Genomic DNA, 18,531 nt, shown 5'->3' with positions numbered 1-18,531 from the left:
TTTTTGTGTATTTAATAAGATTATTGGTTTAAAAAGTACTGGATTAATTTTAAAAAATATTTCACCATTTGAATGCTACATTATCACTGATTAATATGAGTCATTATATATGATTAATTTCCACCCGTGCGAAGCGGGGCCGGGCCACTAGTGAAATTTATTTTTATTAGATTGAAAGCCTCATGTTTCAAATATAAGACATATTTATCAAGATTGTTGGTCAATGTTGGAAATAATATATTTTTATTTTAAAATAAAAGAGTTATGTACACGCGTTAGAAGTTATACTTTTTTGGCGTATGGAAAAAAAATAACTAAAATGCAGTAGTAATTAACGATAAATATTAAAATTAATCAAAAAGATTTTATTTAAATAAATCAATTATTAGTAAATATCGGTCGTATATGAAGGTTATATGAAGGTTTGCCATCTCTGATCTCTGCCATGTGAAATGACAGCTGTCAGAATTCTACGAGATTAAAATTATAAGGCATCTGTAATATGAATATTACCATCTATTAAAACCTCCGCAGTGCCGTAGGCTTGATCCCTGGTATTACTCGCGAAACATTGGTAGATTCCTTGGTCGTTTATTTGTGTATTTTTGATATGTAATCTTAGTCTGTCTTCCGATACCCAGATTCTGTCTGTGTCCTTCACGGATTTGCCATCGTGTATCCAATAAACGACTTCAATGGGATGTCCAGAGATTTTACAATCCATGCTAATATCAGCGTTTAATTTCGCTCTTATTGTATCGGGTCTTATTCGGACGGATATAGGTTCTAAAAATAAGATAAGGTAATATTAAAATGGTTCCTGATAGGTCAAGAAGTATGAGAGACAATCACTTAGAATAAGTTGTTGATCCAAGTACAATAAAAAGTTGTATGAAATTCCTTATCCAAGGAATCATACATAATCAATCATACAACTTTCGTTCTGTCCAAGGATTAAAAAAAACCAAAGTTTTATAATTACATATAAATTCCATTACGTACATTAAAATTTAATTAGCAAATGTTTTATTTTTATATTTGAGAGATTTTCAGGTAAGCAAAAAAAATGTTGTCACCAAATGGCACTTTTCATGCACTTTGTTGAAAATAGAACACTGCGGTTACTCCAAACAAAAAAATCCTTTTGTTTGACCCATCTGTAGTTCTTAGAAGCATAACTTGACCTATATACAGCCGGCGGATTATTAAGGGATATTTTAAATTAAATATTGAATTCATAAAACCTCTGGGACTGTTTATATATATTTTATTGATATGTTCTGCAAACATAACTTGATGGAAAAAAATTTATACTTAAGTTAGGAAAGCTCAGCAGCTATTTATGAAGATAAATTATCAGATAAATACTCCGTCCTGGGTCATATTAAACTACATTACTTATTGTAATTTAAAACTTCGTACTTATAAATGTATTAGAGTATAACCTGTAACAAGTAGTGTGAAGTGGACAGACTCTGTTCCAGCAGTATTGTTCAGCCAACAGACGAATCTGCCTCCATCTTCTCTCTGCACGGACTTGATATGCAGTAGGCCATTTTGTGCCCTCGTTCGGGGCCATAGCCCTGACTTTTCTATAGGTATTAATTGTTCATGGTGCTCTCGGAACCATCTAAAAACAAAGAATACGTTTGTTTTTAAGATTATGTATGGTTATCAACCTTGCATAACTTTAGTTAATTAATTAAATATGTACCTAGCTATTAATTGTAAAGTGTAAAAATTACTATTATTCGTGGGTCTTTTGGTATAGAATTTTCTTTGCCATGTCACCCAAAAGTTACGCAAAAATATAAACAAACCATCAAAGAACTATGTTTCGACATACAAAAACACTATTTCACTCAGACCACAGAGTATCTCTATATGTATATATACTCCTTACTCCTCCGAAACGGCTGGATCGATTCTTATGAAATTTATTATCCATATTCAGTAGGTCTGAGAATCGGCTTCGGCTTCCTTTATATCTTTAAAACCATTAAGAGATAAGGGTTGTTCACGCCAACATATTTTTTTAAATATTTCACACAAAATTTATGTTTTGTTATTTTTTTATGATGTAGCATTCAAAAATACATACAACCCTAATTTTCAGCTCTCTACTATTAACCCCTATTTTTATTTATTAACTTATGACGTGAACTCTGAAATTCATATAGAGAAAAATACACAAAACGGCTTAAAGAATTTTCCTTCCGGAAAACCGAACAGTCTCTGGGGTAGCATAGCAAAATGGTATACACTAAAAAGCTAGGCTAGGCATTAGGGAGAAACGAAGTTCGCGGGGGCAGCTAGTAATAAATAATAATATATATTCGATAAGTACGACCGATATCGTAAACACTTTATATAGCTGAAGTAAATTTGAAATTATGTAAAATCAAGCTTTCAATTCGGTTTCGCTCCTTGTCAAACTGCGAGCGAATTAAAAACTGTACTTTCATTGCAATAAAATTGTAATCAAAGTCCAACTGATCGCATAACTTTCGTAAAATTCCTAACTTTGAACTCAGTACAAAATATACCTAAAATATAGCTTCACCCATGTAGTAAAGCATTTTTGGGGTACATTTGTGCGCAGAAGGATTCCTTAAAGTTAATTGATCTTGTGACTTATTGAAAAAAAAACTGAAAAACTTCTTCTTTCTTATTTTTCAATTCAGATAAAGCTTGCGAGCTTATCAAGGCATAAAAGGCATAAAAGGCATAAGCAGGTGAGCAGGTCTCTGAGGTCATAGGTTTGATCCCCGGTACCCATAACCAATGGACTTTCTGTGTGCATTTACCATTCACTTTAAAGGCTAACATCCTGAGGAAACCGGCTCCCCTTAGACTGAGAAAGTCGACGGCGTTTGTCAGGCGCAGGAGGCTGATCACTTATTTGATTATTAGATTGACATGACCATGAAACACATACTGATCTTATAATGTTGTAGACCCACTGTTGTTTTTTTTATAAAACGCATTAGGTATAGGCATAAAAACGTGGCAGACATAGTTCAGACTATCAGTTGTATGAATATAAGCCATTCAAAGGATACCATTACAATGTCTTTATTATAAGCTTTCAATTTTCAAGTTTTGTGCATTGAATCTGGAAGCAAACGTCGTCTAATCCTCCAGCAATTTCTCAGAACCAAATGGCTGTGTTGAAATCTTCAATGCTCCGCAAGTTTCCTTTTGGAAATAGTTTTGAAAGAAATGCCGAGACATTTGCATTCTAAAGGATTTTATGAGGCGCTTTATATTGCTTAATTTTCTTTTCTAGACATTGTCTACATTTACTTACAAATGTCAAAGCTACTATGAATGAATAGCTGTTAGAACACCAAGCACTAATCTGATGAATAATTGTACATTTGGTTTATCATCGATGTGGGCAAGACATCAATGAGAGCACAAGATAACCCTACCATCAACTACTTCAGTCGCTCCTAGGCTTGCGCATAATAAACTATCATTCCACTGACGTATTCAGTGAATCACATCATACTCATAAACAAATTGTATGTATAGAGGGGGAGGCGACAGATGCTCATCTGATGTTAAGTTATACCCATGGACAGTGGACACTATTAATACCAGAGGGATCGCGAGTGCCTTGCCGGCCATTTAAACTGTGATACAGTGATTTTTTTTAAATGTATTAAAACCGTTTATGACGACATCGTTTAGAATTGTTATTTAAATAAACATTGAAAGTGTTTAACTACACCAATCTATTGTCTGTTGTTCACTTCGTAAGGGTGTATTTTCCCTTTTAATTGGGCGTTTTATTTGAAATCCTTTCACGGCGCACAGATTAACCACAATTTTATAATCCCTACCCGTGATTCGATTGGCAAGGAGCGAATTAATTTCGGCTGGGTAAAACACCCTTGTAATCAATTTAACATGAACCTGGCTGACTTTTTTCATTTATTGTAACGTAAAACGGAACATAATTTGTATAATGTAAAACTTATTAACCAGTAAAACCGGAAACATGCTTGCTGAAACGAAACGTTATGTTTTAACACTATAATTTTTTTTGCGTGAGTGAAATTGTGTTATTAATTTAAAATAATATATGTTCATCAAGCATAATTTAGTTAATCGACACATTTTAGCTCAAGTGTTCATTTTTTTTTCATCACAGCATAACTAATTTGACAGAAAAAGATGAAATATTACACTATTTCTTATACAGAATTAAGATTACACTATTTATTCTAGACAAACTGAGGTCTAAACAAATGGGTAAAATTAAAGGCAAATTTTGCAGGTCATAAAATACATTGATACTATAAGTATTCTAGTTATACAATATAACCGGTTTACATTTAACTTGAAATTGATATGTTTAACTGATAAGACAAAATAGTTTTCTTAATATAATCGTGTTTGAAACCCCTCGTACGGTAGCATAGGATACGTAAATTTTATCCAATGTTTTATTGATAAATTCAAGTGAGTAGTGCGGCGTTTATTATGCTGCACCAATCCGAAACAAATATTATAATTAACTAGTGGCTTCAGCATAAGACTTTCATTCCTATGATCCCTAAGTAAGAAAGTACTAACCCTTGTCGGTAATATGATGAAGGAAAACATCGTGAGGAAACCGGCATACCTTGTGAACAGAAGGTGACTACTTACTTCCCTGTTATAAACACGGCACTACATTCTTTTAATTAACTGTAATGCGTTGGCTGTAATTAATTTGGAAGTATAAATGGCTTTTGTAAGACGCAATGGTATCGTATAGTTCACAACAAACAATTCTTACGGTACGCCTTTGCAAACATCTATTACCAAGCGTATCGAAAGCATTTGTATAAAGTTTCGGTCCATGTACGTAAACAGAACATTGTTTTCGTGAGTGTGCAGTTGTTCTGTCAGTTGCATTTGTTTGCTCAGCAAATATGTAATACACGTTTAACTTGTCAGATGCATTACGAAACATTTTTGGGATAGGGGATTGTTTTTATTATGCTTTTGTAAGATTAACTTAACCAGTTGTATTTAAATTATAAAGTGATGTTTGACTGCGTGAATACTAATTTCAAGACAAAAAATGGTAGTTATGTAATCTTACTAAAGTAAGGTTATTTCGTTAGATATCTTACTGCATCAGACCGCGATTTGCTCCTGCCTCCTATGAACTAAAAACTAATAGATGTATTGCAAGTAAATATTTGAATTTTATTATTGCGTAAATTCTAATTTCAAGACAAATAAAAAAATATATATGACGGTAGTTATGTTTATTAGAAATAAGGGAGAGAAACGATTTGGAAACAGCTTCTGATGAGTTTTATGATCAGAAATTTTACAAATATTATACGCTCCTAAGATGTGCCTAATCCTTACCTAAAAGTAGGAACTGGCCACGCATGCGCAGCGCAGGGTATCCGCACATCATGCCCCATTTGCACTCTGTGCGAGCGCAATTCAACTGCTGCTCGCGGGCGTACTTGCCCCTTTGGTTCTGTTACTATAACGTGACCTGAAAATAAATTCTAATTAATAAAGCAATTTCATGCTTTTAATTTCTTAGATCATCACTATTAAATTTTATTACGGACCTCCAATTGAGTAGCAGGCCTTTCAGATTCTAAGCTTTGACGACTTTGTGATAAATTTCAAATACAAGTATCTTGAACTAAAGTATCTATTTAAAATAATATATATAATAAGACTTATGTAATTATAAAATATACTTTTGTATTTACATATAATTACAGTAACAACTATTTTTCTCCTGTTATTTGTTATTGTGATGCAATTAACGTATTATTAAAATATTTATCAGGATTTTCCACCTCACCAAAGAGGATGTGAGGAAATATTTGAAGAGGCCGAAAGACTGTGACTTTGTTTAGCAGTAACAATATAGGTTTTTCTTTTAATAAGTATTCACCGCTTTTTAATGCTAAATTTCGGTTTTTCATGTTTTTCATGTTTTGTCTATTAATGTACTAACTAATTCCTGTTTCATATATATATTGTTTATCTATATAATCTGTTTTGGCTTTGTATATTGTCTAAGTGTTTTGTTTTATAATATGCATGTTAGCTATAAGATAGCTAATTAATAAAACTCACCATAATATTGACTAGTATAGATGTGATCAGTAACTCTATCCCGTACTCTACACCTGAATTCGGTGTAGCGATCATCTGGGCTGACGGCAGCTATATACAGTGAGCCATCATCTAGACGCTCGAAATTTGGACCTAAGAAAACAAAAAAGCTTTTGTATTACAGCTGATATCAAAATATTAACTTACTACATGTATGTTTAACTGTGGTTGGATATTGCAGGCGAAAGGCCGTCTGCATCTGACACTTTGTCAATAGATTCTAGCCGTACTGGATTCTTGACGATGTTTTATATTTGTTGACTCGCTATTGCATACAATTTGCCACCTACTTTATCTATTTCAAACCTCATTGTCAGTGTGTTATATCTCTATATATATATAAAATTCTCGTGTGACAATGTTAGTTCCCATACTTCTCCGAAACGGCTCGACCGATTCTTATGAAATTTATGATGCATATTCATTCGGAGAATCGGCTAATCTTTCGAACCCCTAAGCGACGAGGGCTGTGCAGCTCGTTAAATTATTTATTTTTTAACTTAATTTTGACCCCTCTACAATTAAACCCTATTTTTTAGGTTTATATAGAGAAGAAATCACAGAAAAACCTAAAAAGTTTTCGCATGGGGTAGCATAGCAAACTGTTCGATGTTGGTATGTACTAAAAAAGTAGGCTAGGTATTAAGGAGAAACGAAGTTCGCGGGGGCAGCTAGTGTATAATATAGACATAAACAGGATTAAGATTATTTTTGAGAGGATTTTAATTTAGAGAAATTGTTTATTAACTAACACTGGAAATGTAAGTAGCGGTTTCTGTTCACCGTACGGGCAAGTGTTTACTGCCATCCACTGTCACCAAATTGAAGTCATAGTATGTTAACGTTAGGTGTTGCCTGCATAAACACTAAGCTGACTTTACAACTCGAAAATTATACCTTGATCTATTATTTTCGGCCTGGTTAATACAGAAAAAACTAAAGACCACTTGGCCATACAAAAATTTATATCAAACTAACAGACACAAAAATCTACATCAAATGTATGGCTGCAACCGTTTAGGGGCCTCAGATTTCTGTATCTGTTTCATGATTATTTTTAAATCTACTCGACAAATAGGTCAGCATCCTGTGCCTGACACATGCCGTCGATTTGGGTCTAAGACAAGCCGGTTTCCTCGCAATGCAGTCCGTTTAACAGCCGGGGATCGAACCTACGACCTCAGAGTTGGGAATCACACGATGAAGCCACTAAGCCTTCACTGCTCACACAGACACATAAATCTATCTACGCCAAACTTGCTTCATTAACATTTGGGATGAAAACGAAAGACGAGTATGCTTTAAGACTGGACCTTTCTTAATTTAATGGGTAGGATATACCCGCCAGGCTTCTTAATTAAAAATTGGGATAAAGCCACGAAATTTTCAAGTTTTTATATAGCCGTAGGTTTGAATGCGACTTCAGACTTCTTTCAATTCCAACTTCTTAATATAAATCCGGAATGGAGTTTTATGTAATTCTCGAATTTTATTCTCTGAAAATGAGATATGTGACGAAAGCGTAATTGCGTAGCTTCTTACGCGAAGTGAGTTGAGAAATTCTTTTGACTTCTTTTTGGTAATATAAAGGAAAATTCTCTTTACATACATACATACATACATATTTTCAACGTTATTTTCATTAATCCATTTTGACGTGGCATAAAGCTTTTGTCGTTATATTCTCAAAAAGTATATTATTAAAACAATCAAATAAATCTTGATTATAGAAAATTTAACTTGAAACTAACTTTGACAGTTATGTCAAAGTTTAATTATTCCCCTTACAATGAAGTTCTGTCGAAAGATGAAAGTAGAAAACTTTTAATAGGTTTTTAAAAGAACTGAAATGGTTTTAATTAGCACGAGATAGAAAAAAGTTGATATAAGTAATGTAAATCTGACCTTTAAAACCTTTTGAATAGTTCTATACGAAATTTGGCTAACATTGAAGAATAAAAAGCATGATGGTATATCAGGTGAAAACAGAAACGCAGTTGAGCATAGAGCAAACTTTTTTATATTCTCTTCAAATTATCTTCGGCACCCACAACAATAAATCGTTTGACGGAAATCAAACTCAATTTGAAGAATATGTAATAAATGCAATGCAAATATTATATAGTAAATCATACAGCAGTAAAATTACTAAAAAACAAAATAGAATTCACGAAATTTACCACACAATTTCTATTAATTAAAGATAACCTCAAATTCAATAACAAAACCTATAAGTATCGTCTAAATCTAGTGCGAGCGTCGAAGAAGTTAATAAAAGAAAATATTCCATATCTACAGTTCTATCTGGTTGGCAGCTGTTTATGTTAACTTTATTTTTTATTTTATATACCCAGCTATCTATACTATATATATAATATAATAATATTATAAAGAGGAAAGGTTTGATTTTTTGTTTGTTTGTATGAATTGAATAGGCTCCGAAACTACTTGGCAGATTTGAAAAATTCTTTCACTGTTGGAAAGCTACATCATTCCTGAGTGACATAGGCTATATTTCATTTTCAAAAAAAATAGGCATCCTTACTAAAATTACGATAACATTAACATTTGTTTATTATTTGATACAATTCTAACAGATGGCGCTGAGTTAAAGGTAGTTTAGTTTAGGTCCGTGTCGTGGTACCAACGTTTCACATAAGTTCTCCTACGGTTTCCCTTGATTAATTTACTACTATGTAATATAACAAAAACCTTAGCCACAGCAACGCTTGGCCGAGTCTGCTAGTACTATATAATACATTAATAATTCGTAGCGTAAACAAGGAAGAGTATACATTGATTCTTAGTCTATACTTAAAAAAAGCAGTTGTTCAGATTTCATTTTTAACATCAAACAATAGCTAACATGGCTCACGAGGTTTTTTAAATGTAAATAGCTGGAGGCAGTACTCTAAAAGCTCACTAGAATAATATCATGTATCTGTGAATAGATGTAAGTAGTATTTCAAATACTTTTTCTCTCGGCCTACACCCTCTGTCTTCTTTGTCGATGAGTAGAGATGCCTACAGGTTCGAATTTAATGACGTGGAATAAGTGATACCTTGATGATCTTATGTTCCAAAAAAAAAGGTTAATTTTTTTTACTGTCTAAACAATTAATCAGATTTGATTATTGCTCTGTTGTATTCACTCGTTCACTCTCAAAGACTACGACAAGACCTTAATTACTGTGGTGAGCCTGCCTGATATCTTGGAGATAATTCCACCACCTTGAACCTTTGATACTTCCTGCAGTGCTCCGTCTGTTAGGGATCCGTATGGCTGTTAGGTTCTTACACAAGCTCTCATATATTTAGTTATCCACCTACACTACATATACAATACATTTCACATTCCACTAGCTAGCAAGTTGTCGTAATAATTATTCGCCAAAGAATTATTCGTAGTCGAAACACCCTCAAACAAAATAACAATAGGAAACTCGTGTTTTTTTATGTTTTTTCGAGCTTTCTTTTATTCATTCTTTGAGCTTTACGGTGGTTATACTCACCTAAGTAAGGGAACACATTGGTTTCGTCATCCGCGAACCACTCGGTTGCGGCGACGCGTTCGGCGCAATGTGGTGGCACCACACAACGGAGAACTGCCGCGTTGCCCGACATCACGTACTCATCTGACACGTGCACCTCCCATGGCGCATTTACTACTGTTTAAATAAATGTTGGTATTACATGGAGATACAGTTACAATAAATAAATTGATTACAAATTAGCGGTTGTACAAATAAAAGAAAAAATGAATTTGTTCTTTGTCAAATCTTTACAAAATGTCTTTAATGACCTTACTTTAATGAACGTATTTCTGTATTTTCTAACACACAACGTCAAAATTAAATCAACTTATTGAATTTTCATAAAACAAAACGCTTATTTTTTATAAAAACTTTTCTTTCAACTATGAAACATTATGATCTTAATATTCATAGTGTCCCTATGTTCAATAAGAAACAATTGAATATTTTAAACTTTTACTTATGTTTACTAAGGGTATTTATTTTGTTTTGTTTTATATAGTTAATCATCATAGTCAACAGTTTTTTTAAATATAAACTATATACTCTAATGATTATTAAAATACTTACCCGCGTGCACGTGAATATTTTTTGACAGAACAGCGAAGCCGCTCTTCAGCCTTAACCGACACCGGTACGTGGCGGTATGGACGTCACGCCGGAAGTGGTTAGCCGGAAATGGCGGGAACTCGAGCGAACCATTAGTCAACACCCGCCGAAGGCCCGCTATTGACGTCACTGGCGTGTTGTCTACCAGTAGCCAGTCAAGCTGGAAAATAATATTTATTAATACTACGGATTTGTATGTATTTTTTATATTTGATAACATGTATTATTTTCCGGCACCGCACTTGCGACCTTTCTGGCAATGTGAGTGTCCATGGGCGGCGATATCACTTAACATCAGATGAGTGATGTGTTATGCCCATTTGCCTCCTATTATATAAAAAAAGAAAAAACTGTATTAAATCATTTTAAAGATGTTTCTCTTAGTTTGATCGCGCCAGCTACAATGCTTTTTGATTTCCAAAGCCCGTACTTACCACTGAACTAACTCATAACTCAGAAGATAGACAAATATATGAGTAAATATATTCAACAATTAAATATGAGAAGTTCAAATCCTATATTTCTCCACGCAGTAGAGGTTTATTATGGTTTTGCACAGGGCTTAATAAACTGTACTTGTATTCCTAGTGGATGTGCAGACAGTGTCTCATAAATGAATATTAAAAAAGTTGCCATGTGCCGTTTCTCGTGACAGTACATAAGCTCTTATTTATAATCCTTTGGGGGATATTCGGGAATGTTATAAGCCCCAAAATTTCGCTCCCTCGCGAGCTTTTTACCGGTGATGTCTTTTCTACGGTTTATCCGCAATTTTATAAATATTAAATTTGTAAAGAGAACGTTTAGTTAATTAATACTTACGTATATATTATTATACAGTTTGTCGTAGTCTGGAGACTTTTGCGTAAATGATTTTTAAAGTAGGTAAATTATGTTACATTTGTTATAATGTATATACAATTTTACTATTTTAGAATTAACAAAACACCGTGATAAAATTTTAATATACGTGACGACTTTGCTGTAATGGAAGAATATTCTCAAATCCTTTAACAATTTTCAAAAAAAGGTGGCTGGAAGAGATCACTCGAAATCGATAAGGCCGCCAGTTGCCTTTTCACTTAATTATGTTCCATTTTTATATTTTAACGAAGTGTTAATAAATAAATAAAAGCAACACCGTAAAGGCATAGTAAAAGAATGAATGGGTTTATGTTTATCACATATTTTGTATTACGACGATATGTAGCCTACAATTGGTAGCGACGGTTCACACCTTTACTAGGTGGCCACACCTAAAAGTCGGTATAATTAAGGTAAATCAATTCTGAAACTCCTCATTAATTCACAGCTGCTCATTTTCACACTTTGTTAATTATTTCTACTGCTATTGTATATCTTGTCCTACATTTCTATCTAGGCCACTGGAGAAGTATGACGATTTTTTAAAAAGATTATAATTTCTAGAATTTCCAAGTTTTACCCGTGACCGCAATTCGTTTACGTCAAACGATGTTTATTTACTTAGATTAGAAACTGATGGTTTTATATATAGTCTGAGAAAAAATTACATTACGCATGGTGTGATTAGACTACAGCAAACAAATTTGTATGGAAATGACATTAGCCACGAAGGATTGAGTTTTATTGATAACAAACTGGCAACAGTAACTAAGTTATTCCTTCCACATTATGTTATTTCGGCCTTTTCGATAATTTAACAAATAAAAAATTAATTAATAGGAAACTAATTAACTGTTGTCTAATAGGAATAGGTACTAAATACGAAATCATATATAATTTTATGTGAGTGAGTGATCTTGATATTATGAAACATTTTTACGTTATATCAGAATTGAATGGCATATACAAGTATCTTTGTATGAAAACTGTTTCTTTATAAAACTACAATGTGTTCAAATATTATTGCGAAGAATAAACATATTTTTCATATAAAAATATCTTACCGTTATCAATCTTAATTTACGTTCAGGAAACGTGATAAATGATTGTATGAGAATAGATTTAATAACATTTTGTAAGATGTCTTATTGCAAAGTGATTTTTATTATATTTCGAGTTACTTATAAAGGGACTCCAAAACTAAATTAAATGTTGCTTGTGTAGTTCCATAGCAGTGTTGGCCTAGTGGCTTCAGCGTGCGACTCTCATCTTGAGGTCGTAGGTTCGATCCCCGGCTGTGCATCAATGGACTTTCTTTCTATGTGCGCATTTAACATTTGCTTGAACGGTGAAGGAAAACGTCGTGAGGAACCCAACATGTCTCAGATCCAAAAAGTCAACGACGTGTGTCAGGCACTGGAGACTGAGCACCTACTGGCCTATAAGATTTAAATGTTATGCAAATTATGATCATGTAACAGATTCAGAAATCTGAGGCCAAGACCTATAAAAAGGTTGTAGCGCCACTGTTTTTTTTTTGTGTAGGTCCATAATGCATTATCACAATAATTTATAATATATAAATAATAATGAATCGCAAGATATGTTTCTAAGCGCAAAACTCGTTGACAGGACCAATGATTAGTTTTTATTTGATTCCTTTAATTCTAATGAAGGTTTTTACGCAGATAAATATTTTGGGAAAAAGTATTAATAAAAAGTTTTATTTAATAGGGTTTTATTCCGGGGAAGTGAATAACACCTGAAGTCTCTGTGTGGTAGCATAGTATGTTGTATATGATGGTATATAACGACTAAAAAGGTGGGTTACTTTAAAAAATCATATTTAGGCGAAACAAAGTTTGAGAAAACAGCTAGTATGAAAACTGTTAAAATCTTATGGTTCCTTTCAATTGAAGAAAGTTCACATAAAACCAATAAAATAATATTACACATTAAAATCTTAGCATATAATGTGATTGACAATTGACTATGTTAACCTTTTAGCACACGACAAACTTCTCAAAATTGCAAGCAAAAACAAATGTAAATGAATTCCATATTTTTTTCATAATTACTTTTAATACTTAAATTTATGGTAACTTCAGCCTCAACAAGAATCCGTCATTTGTTTTTAGCTGAAGCCCTCGAAACGTACGTAACGTAAACCAGAACAACAATAGTATGAACAAAAGCATTATTGCAGATTAGAACACTGTAAAATGTTTTGTATAGCTGATTATGTTAACAAATGCAATCTCGTGTGTTCGTAGCGAAGGAACCACAATGCGTTCGTTTGCAAGGCACTGACAATACATTCTACAGCTTCGCTGAATAATTGGTTCGCCAACAATAAATCTGTTCTAAGCTGTATGCTTTGTCATCCCTCTGTACAATTTATATCAAAATATCCTATCTCCCAGGGAACGGAGTCGCCGATTTAATAAATGTCACGTGACATAAATGAATTGAGCGAAGAACGTATTTCCGGGTCTTTCGTATATACATCATATCTTATATATAAAATTCTCGTGTGTGGTGTTTGTGGTTCAACTCCTCCGAAACGGCTTTCCCGATTCTCATGTAATTTTGTGTGCATATTGGGTAGGTCTGAGAATCGGACAACATCTATTTTTCATCCCCCTAAATGTTAAGGGTAATAAACCCCTAAATTTTTTTTTCAATTTTAGATAAAAAACTATTTTTTTTATTTTTTTCTGGTACAGCATTAAAAATACATACAGCCCTAAATTTTCAACCCTCTACGATCTACCTTAATTTTTCTTTATTAATTAAAAATTTTGAGGTTTATATAGAAAAATATTACAGGAAAACTGAACAATCTCTGCATAGCAAAATGTTCCATGTTGGTATGTACTAAAAATGTAGGCTGATTAAATCACATTAAAAAGAAACGAAGTTCGCGGGAGCATACAGAATAAACTATCTTGATACTTGCGAACCTTTGTTTAAGTAGCTCAAATTTTTATATTTTCCCTGTATTTTTTACATCGTCCTTATTTGTGCACATAACCATACATAATTATTAAGTCGTATGTAGAAGACAAAGTAAGAAGAAGACATGGAGAGTAATTGGCTGTGCCAAAAACTCAATCTGGTGCTGCTTAGGAAAAATAGCTTTTGTTTGGCAATCAAGACTTACAATAATTTATCAAAAGGATTAAAAGATATTCCGACTAGAGTCTTTGAAAATCAACTAGGTATCATAAAAGGCATTAGCGTGACATGACGCTGTAGTTGATATAAATTTCATAACGTATGCTATGATGTGTACGATACAAAAAATATAATAATTTACCAATTTATATGACTAATAATGTTTAATGAAAAATTCCTTTAAATACAATTTTGCTCGACGTTGTGTGTAGCAGAATACGAGAAATTACGATTGTACCACCTTACACATTTTTGTACCATACTCTTGCAATAAATTAATATTATATGTGTATAATGACTTTCATTAAAAGCCGTAGTAATAGAAGATAAATATTGATAGTTGTTTGATTTTTTATCATAATGATCAGTCTTCATATTGTCTTTTGTGCCCAATGCAGTTTGATGCAGGCACCAACAAACCTTTGCACCATAATTAAGCAAAAAGGTTGAATTAACAAAGGGGAATGCGTTTTTAATAAACCTTTATAGCCAAAGGGTTTAATTTTGACATGACCACGCTGCAGGCAAATTTAGACATGGTGTAATGCACACAGATGTAATTATGTGTTAAATATAGGCAAGAGATGTGATCTGTTTGTAAATAGTACGGGCTATAAATTGTTTTTCCGTGAATGCATTTGATATTAATTAATTTTATAGTACGTCGATAAACTCAATGTACATTGTACGTACTTGGAAAACTGGTGAATATGATGTATTCACTACTTTTTCTTTCATTATTGACAAGTTGTTTTTTTAATTGTCCCTGCAAAAAGACAACATGTACCATTACGTTCTAGCAAATTTAGGCAAATAAGTAATTTGCGTCTAACCTAATTTACTAAAAAAGATATTAAATATATGTTTTATAAAAATACTTGCAGTCTCTTTTAAAGGAAGTCTCTATTCTCGTGTAATATTTGCAATAAGACATGAATATTGCGAAAAATATGAAGAAACAGGAATATAAAAAACCTACAAAGACCACAGTAGTGAGAAGAGGTATACCCCATATTTTTATATGTGGCTGAAACGAGGACCTTGCGAGATGTAGAAGGGCAGAAAATAGACGCTCTGTCAATGTGATGCAGAAGTAGAATGCTAGGAGTTTCAAGCTTTCAGATGTTTTGGATCAAGTTATGTACAAACATCACGATACTTTCAGATCCCGGTATCTGCAGCGTTTGTTCTTTGCATTTTTTCAACACGTATCTCGGCGTGGTGATCAGTCTATCTGACCGCATTGTCGTCCAACAGAAGGTGGAACTAGTGTAACACTGAGCGACATTTGAACTAAAACAATTTATTTTCGAAACATTAGTTTATAAGTTCTATCAACACAATACAAATATCACCTTGATATGTCCTTGTTCATGATTATAACATTAGTTAAAATGAGTATTCACAGGTTACTGATATCAAGTTCAGTTCGATGTATACGTTTAGAAAAACGATATTGCAGCAAAAAGGAATGAAAGAGATCATCCTATCAAAGTTCCATATTTCTCTTTGAACTTTCCAGTGTTATAGAAGTTTAGTTTTGTACGGAGATCGTTAAACAAACACAGCTTTGGCTCATCTGTTCTTATAAAACGATTTATTTTCAAACTTTTACCTGAAATAGATGAGGGAGTTGTGTCGCAAATGCAAACAAATAAGTACACAATCGTACTTGGCTCGTATATTTGGGAACTGTAACGGTGGGAGTCAAATTGGATTATTAGCTTTGTAAAATATATATAGCACATACGAGCGCGCGAATATATGAGGAAGCAAGAATTTTTAATGACAATTCTATAATTTGAAGAAAACGTAAATGTTTAGTACATGCATGGCTTAGGAAATGTCTATATTCAAACATATATATTTATTTATTCATTTATTTACACTTCGTTATATTTATACAATACAAATAACTTAATACATAAAAATTACTAGGGCTAACAAGCGATCTCTTCTAGGCATACATAAAGGGGAAAACGTAATATAAAGTGTAAGAATGGTATAACCAAATCTTACATAAAAATCTAGATACTTAATACAATACAAAATAAAATAAACTAAAAATGAAATAGCGAATCTCACGGATTCATATATGTAATACGAAAGAAAAATATTAAGATACACAAGAATTATAAAAGTCACGAGGTAGCCAATCGTATAGAATCGGGTAGCCTATTCCACAACTTAATGGCGGAGATAGTAAATGAATCACCTTATGAGGAGTGATATGGAATTTCCAAGAGACATCTATTAGAGGAGAACATGTAGTTATAAGGACTTGAGAGTTTTAATTGTTTTTTTAAGAGAAGAAGGAGTTTTAGGAATATAAAGAATTGAGTTGTAGGAGATGAACGTTACGTTTGAGTAGATGAAGTTAAGATACATGTGGATTGTTTTTTTATGTTACAGGAGGCAAACATGATGATGAGGGATGTAACGGATACCGCCGCCCATGGACACACTTAATACAACAGGGCTCGCGAGTGCGTTGAGAGCTTTTTAAGAATTGGAACGCTCTTCTCTTGAAGGACACTAAGTCGAATTGGTTCGGAAATAGATCAGAGGGCAGCTGGTTCCACAAAGTGGTAGTGCGCGGCAAAAACTGCCTTGGAAAACGCTCATTATATAATAAGGACGGACGTCGAGGTCATACGGGTGGAATTACGTATTTTGCTTTGACGTCCAATGATGAAACTCAACTGCAGGTCTGAACAACTTCCGTATGCCGAAATTGGGCAGTCGCTGAATCTTGTCAAACAGCTCTTCATTCATATGCTATGGATCCATTTATATATTACCATGCACAGTTTAAAAGATTTCAATTACATTTTTTATCCTCTTTAACTTAATAGAATCGCTTGCATCTACGCAATGCAGTACAATACAAAGCTATAAATTGAATTCTAAGACAATACTATAAAACCTTAATTTTCCAACGCAGCCAATGAATAAATTCTATTACTTTTTTATGTGCTTTTTATTCATTTCATGGCGTATCGTGAAGTATATTTGAAGAGGACATGAGGCAACCGAGATAGTTTCTACCGTATTTGTAAAGGATTGTGTTCATATGCAAATACGACCATATTTTCAATTTCACCTCAAATATCCAGTTTGATTTATTCTTGAACTTACGATAATATTTTTTTATATATAACCAATAATCATGATAATGTAATGTGAATAACATAAAAATATGTTGAGTGCTCATGGGCAGCCGGTATAACTCATATAATATATTATAAAACCCTTATTCTAAAATAATGGTTTATGATATTAACGTAATTTCTTTTGTGAACTGTTTTCATCACACAACAAATCAGGGTATTTTATTAAGCCAAAACTCAATAGACATTTAGTATTTTCATATAACATTTTAGTATTATTGCCTTTGAAATGAAATACTTGAAATTGTAATAAAGTCTTTCACGAAGTAACCTTGACTTGTCGAATTATATTAAATTTATGAAGGAACCATGAGAAATGTTAATAAAACCTAATTTAACTCTTTTAAATTTATAGGACCTGGATGACCGAGCTTAGCTCGGTATTTTTTTTTATAAATCGTGTTTTTTTGGAAATATTATTTAAGTACGAATTACATACTTATAAAATTATGAAATATGAATATAATTATCGAATAAAGATAATTATATTCATGTTTAAGTTTTTATTTGACTAACATCTTTAAACGAGCAATTCTATATATTGATAAAACACAAATAAAATGACATTTTATAGAAATGATTCCTAGCTAAATCGATTTATTGCCCCCGAAACCCTCCGTATACTAAATATCATGAAAATCGTTGGAGCCGATTCCGAGATTCCAATTATATATATATACAAGAATTGCTCGTTTAAAGATATAAGATTAAAGTGAGAGACGTATGAAAAGCAATATTTATTGACTTGACAACGTCTTAAAACTCGATGGAACCGGCTGCACGCACAAAAAAACATGATGTTTGCGGCATTACCTAGCTCTGAGGCGTTCCGTTTAATGCTTGAAGTGAGAGAGACAAAGAGGCAAAATCCGCCTCTGCGTTCGGCGTTATCGACATCTGTCTCTCTCCTACTTGGCGGCCGAGAAGCCAAACTCGGTACAAATAAATTTAACTTCTTGATATCCATTTACCTCCTCCATACATTTACATCCATACAAAATATCTATCAAACAATAAAATTAAAATTTTCT

The 18,531-nt window shown here is 33.0% G+C and overlaps 1 protein-coding gene across 1 annotated transcript in view; it reads right to left on the bottom strand.

Annotated features, from left to right (window-relative positions):
• The window catches only part of LOC110992023 (Down syndrome cell adhesion molecule-like protein Dscam2), a 126,232-nt gene that overhangs the window by 41,072 nt on the left and 66,629 nt on the right, over positions 1–18,531 (bottom strand). The window contains exons 4-9 of the mRNA XM_045634651.1: positions 10,251–10,449; positions 9,660–9,815; positions 6,109–6,240; positions 5,374–5,509; positions 1,446–1,630; positions 514–786 (exon numbers count right to left, since the gene is read on the bottom strand). Coding sequence (XP_045490607.1) covers positions 514–786; positions 1,446–1,630; positions 5,374–5,509; positions 6,109–6,240; positions 9,660–9,815; positions 10,251–10,449 — 1,081 coding nt within the window. The remainder of the gene's footprint in view (positions 1–513; positions 787–1,445; positions 1,631–5,373; positions 5,510–6,108; positions 6,241–9,659; positions 9,816–10,250; positions 10,450–18,531) is intronic.

This window comes from Pieris rapae, chromosome 3 (genome assembly GCF_905147795.1).
Source record: "Pieris rapae chromosome 3, ilPieRapa1.1, whole genome shotgun sequence".
Taxonomy (NCBI): Eukaryota; Metazoa; Arthropoda; class Insecta; order Lepidoptera; family Pieridae; genus Pieris; species Pieris rapae.
Note: the sequence above shows the minus strand (reverse complement) of the source record. Positions and strands in the feature narration are given on the sequence as shown.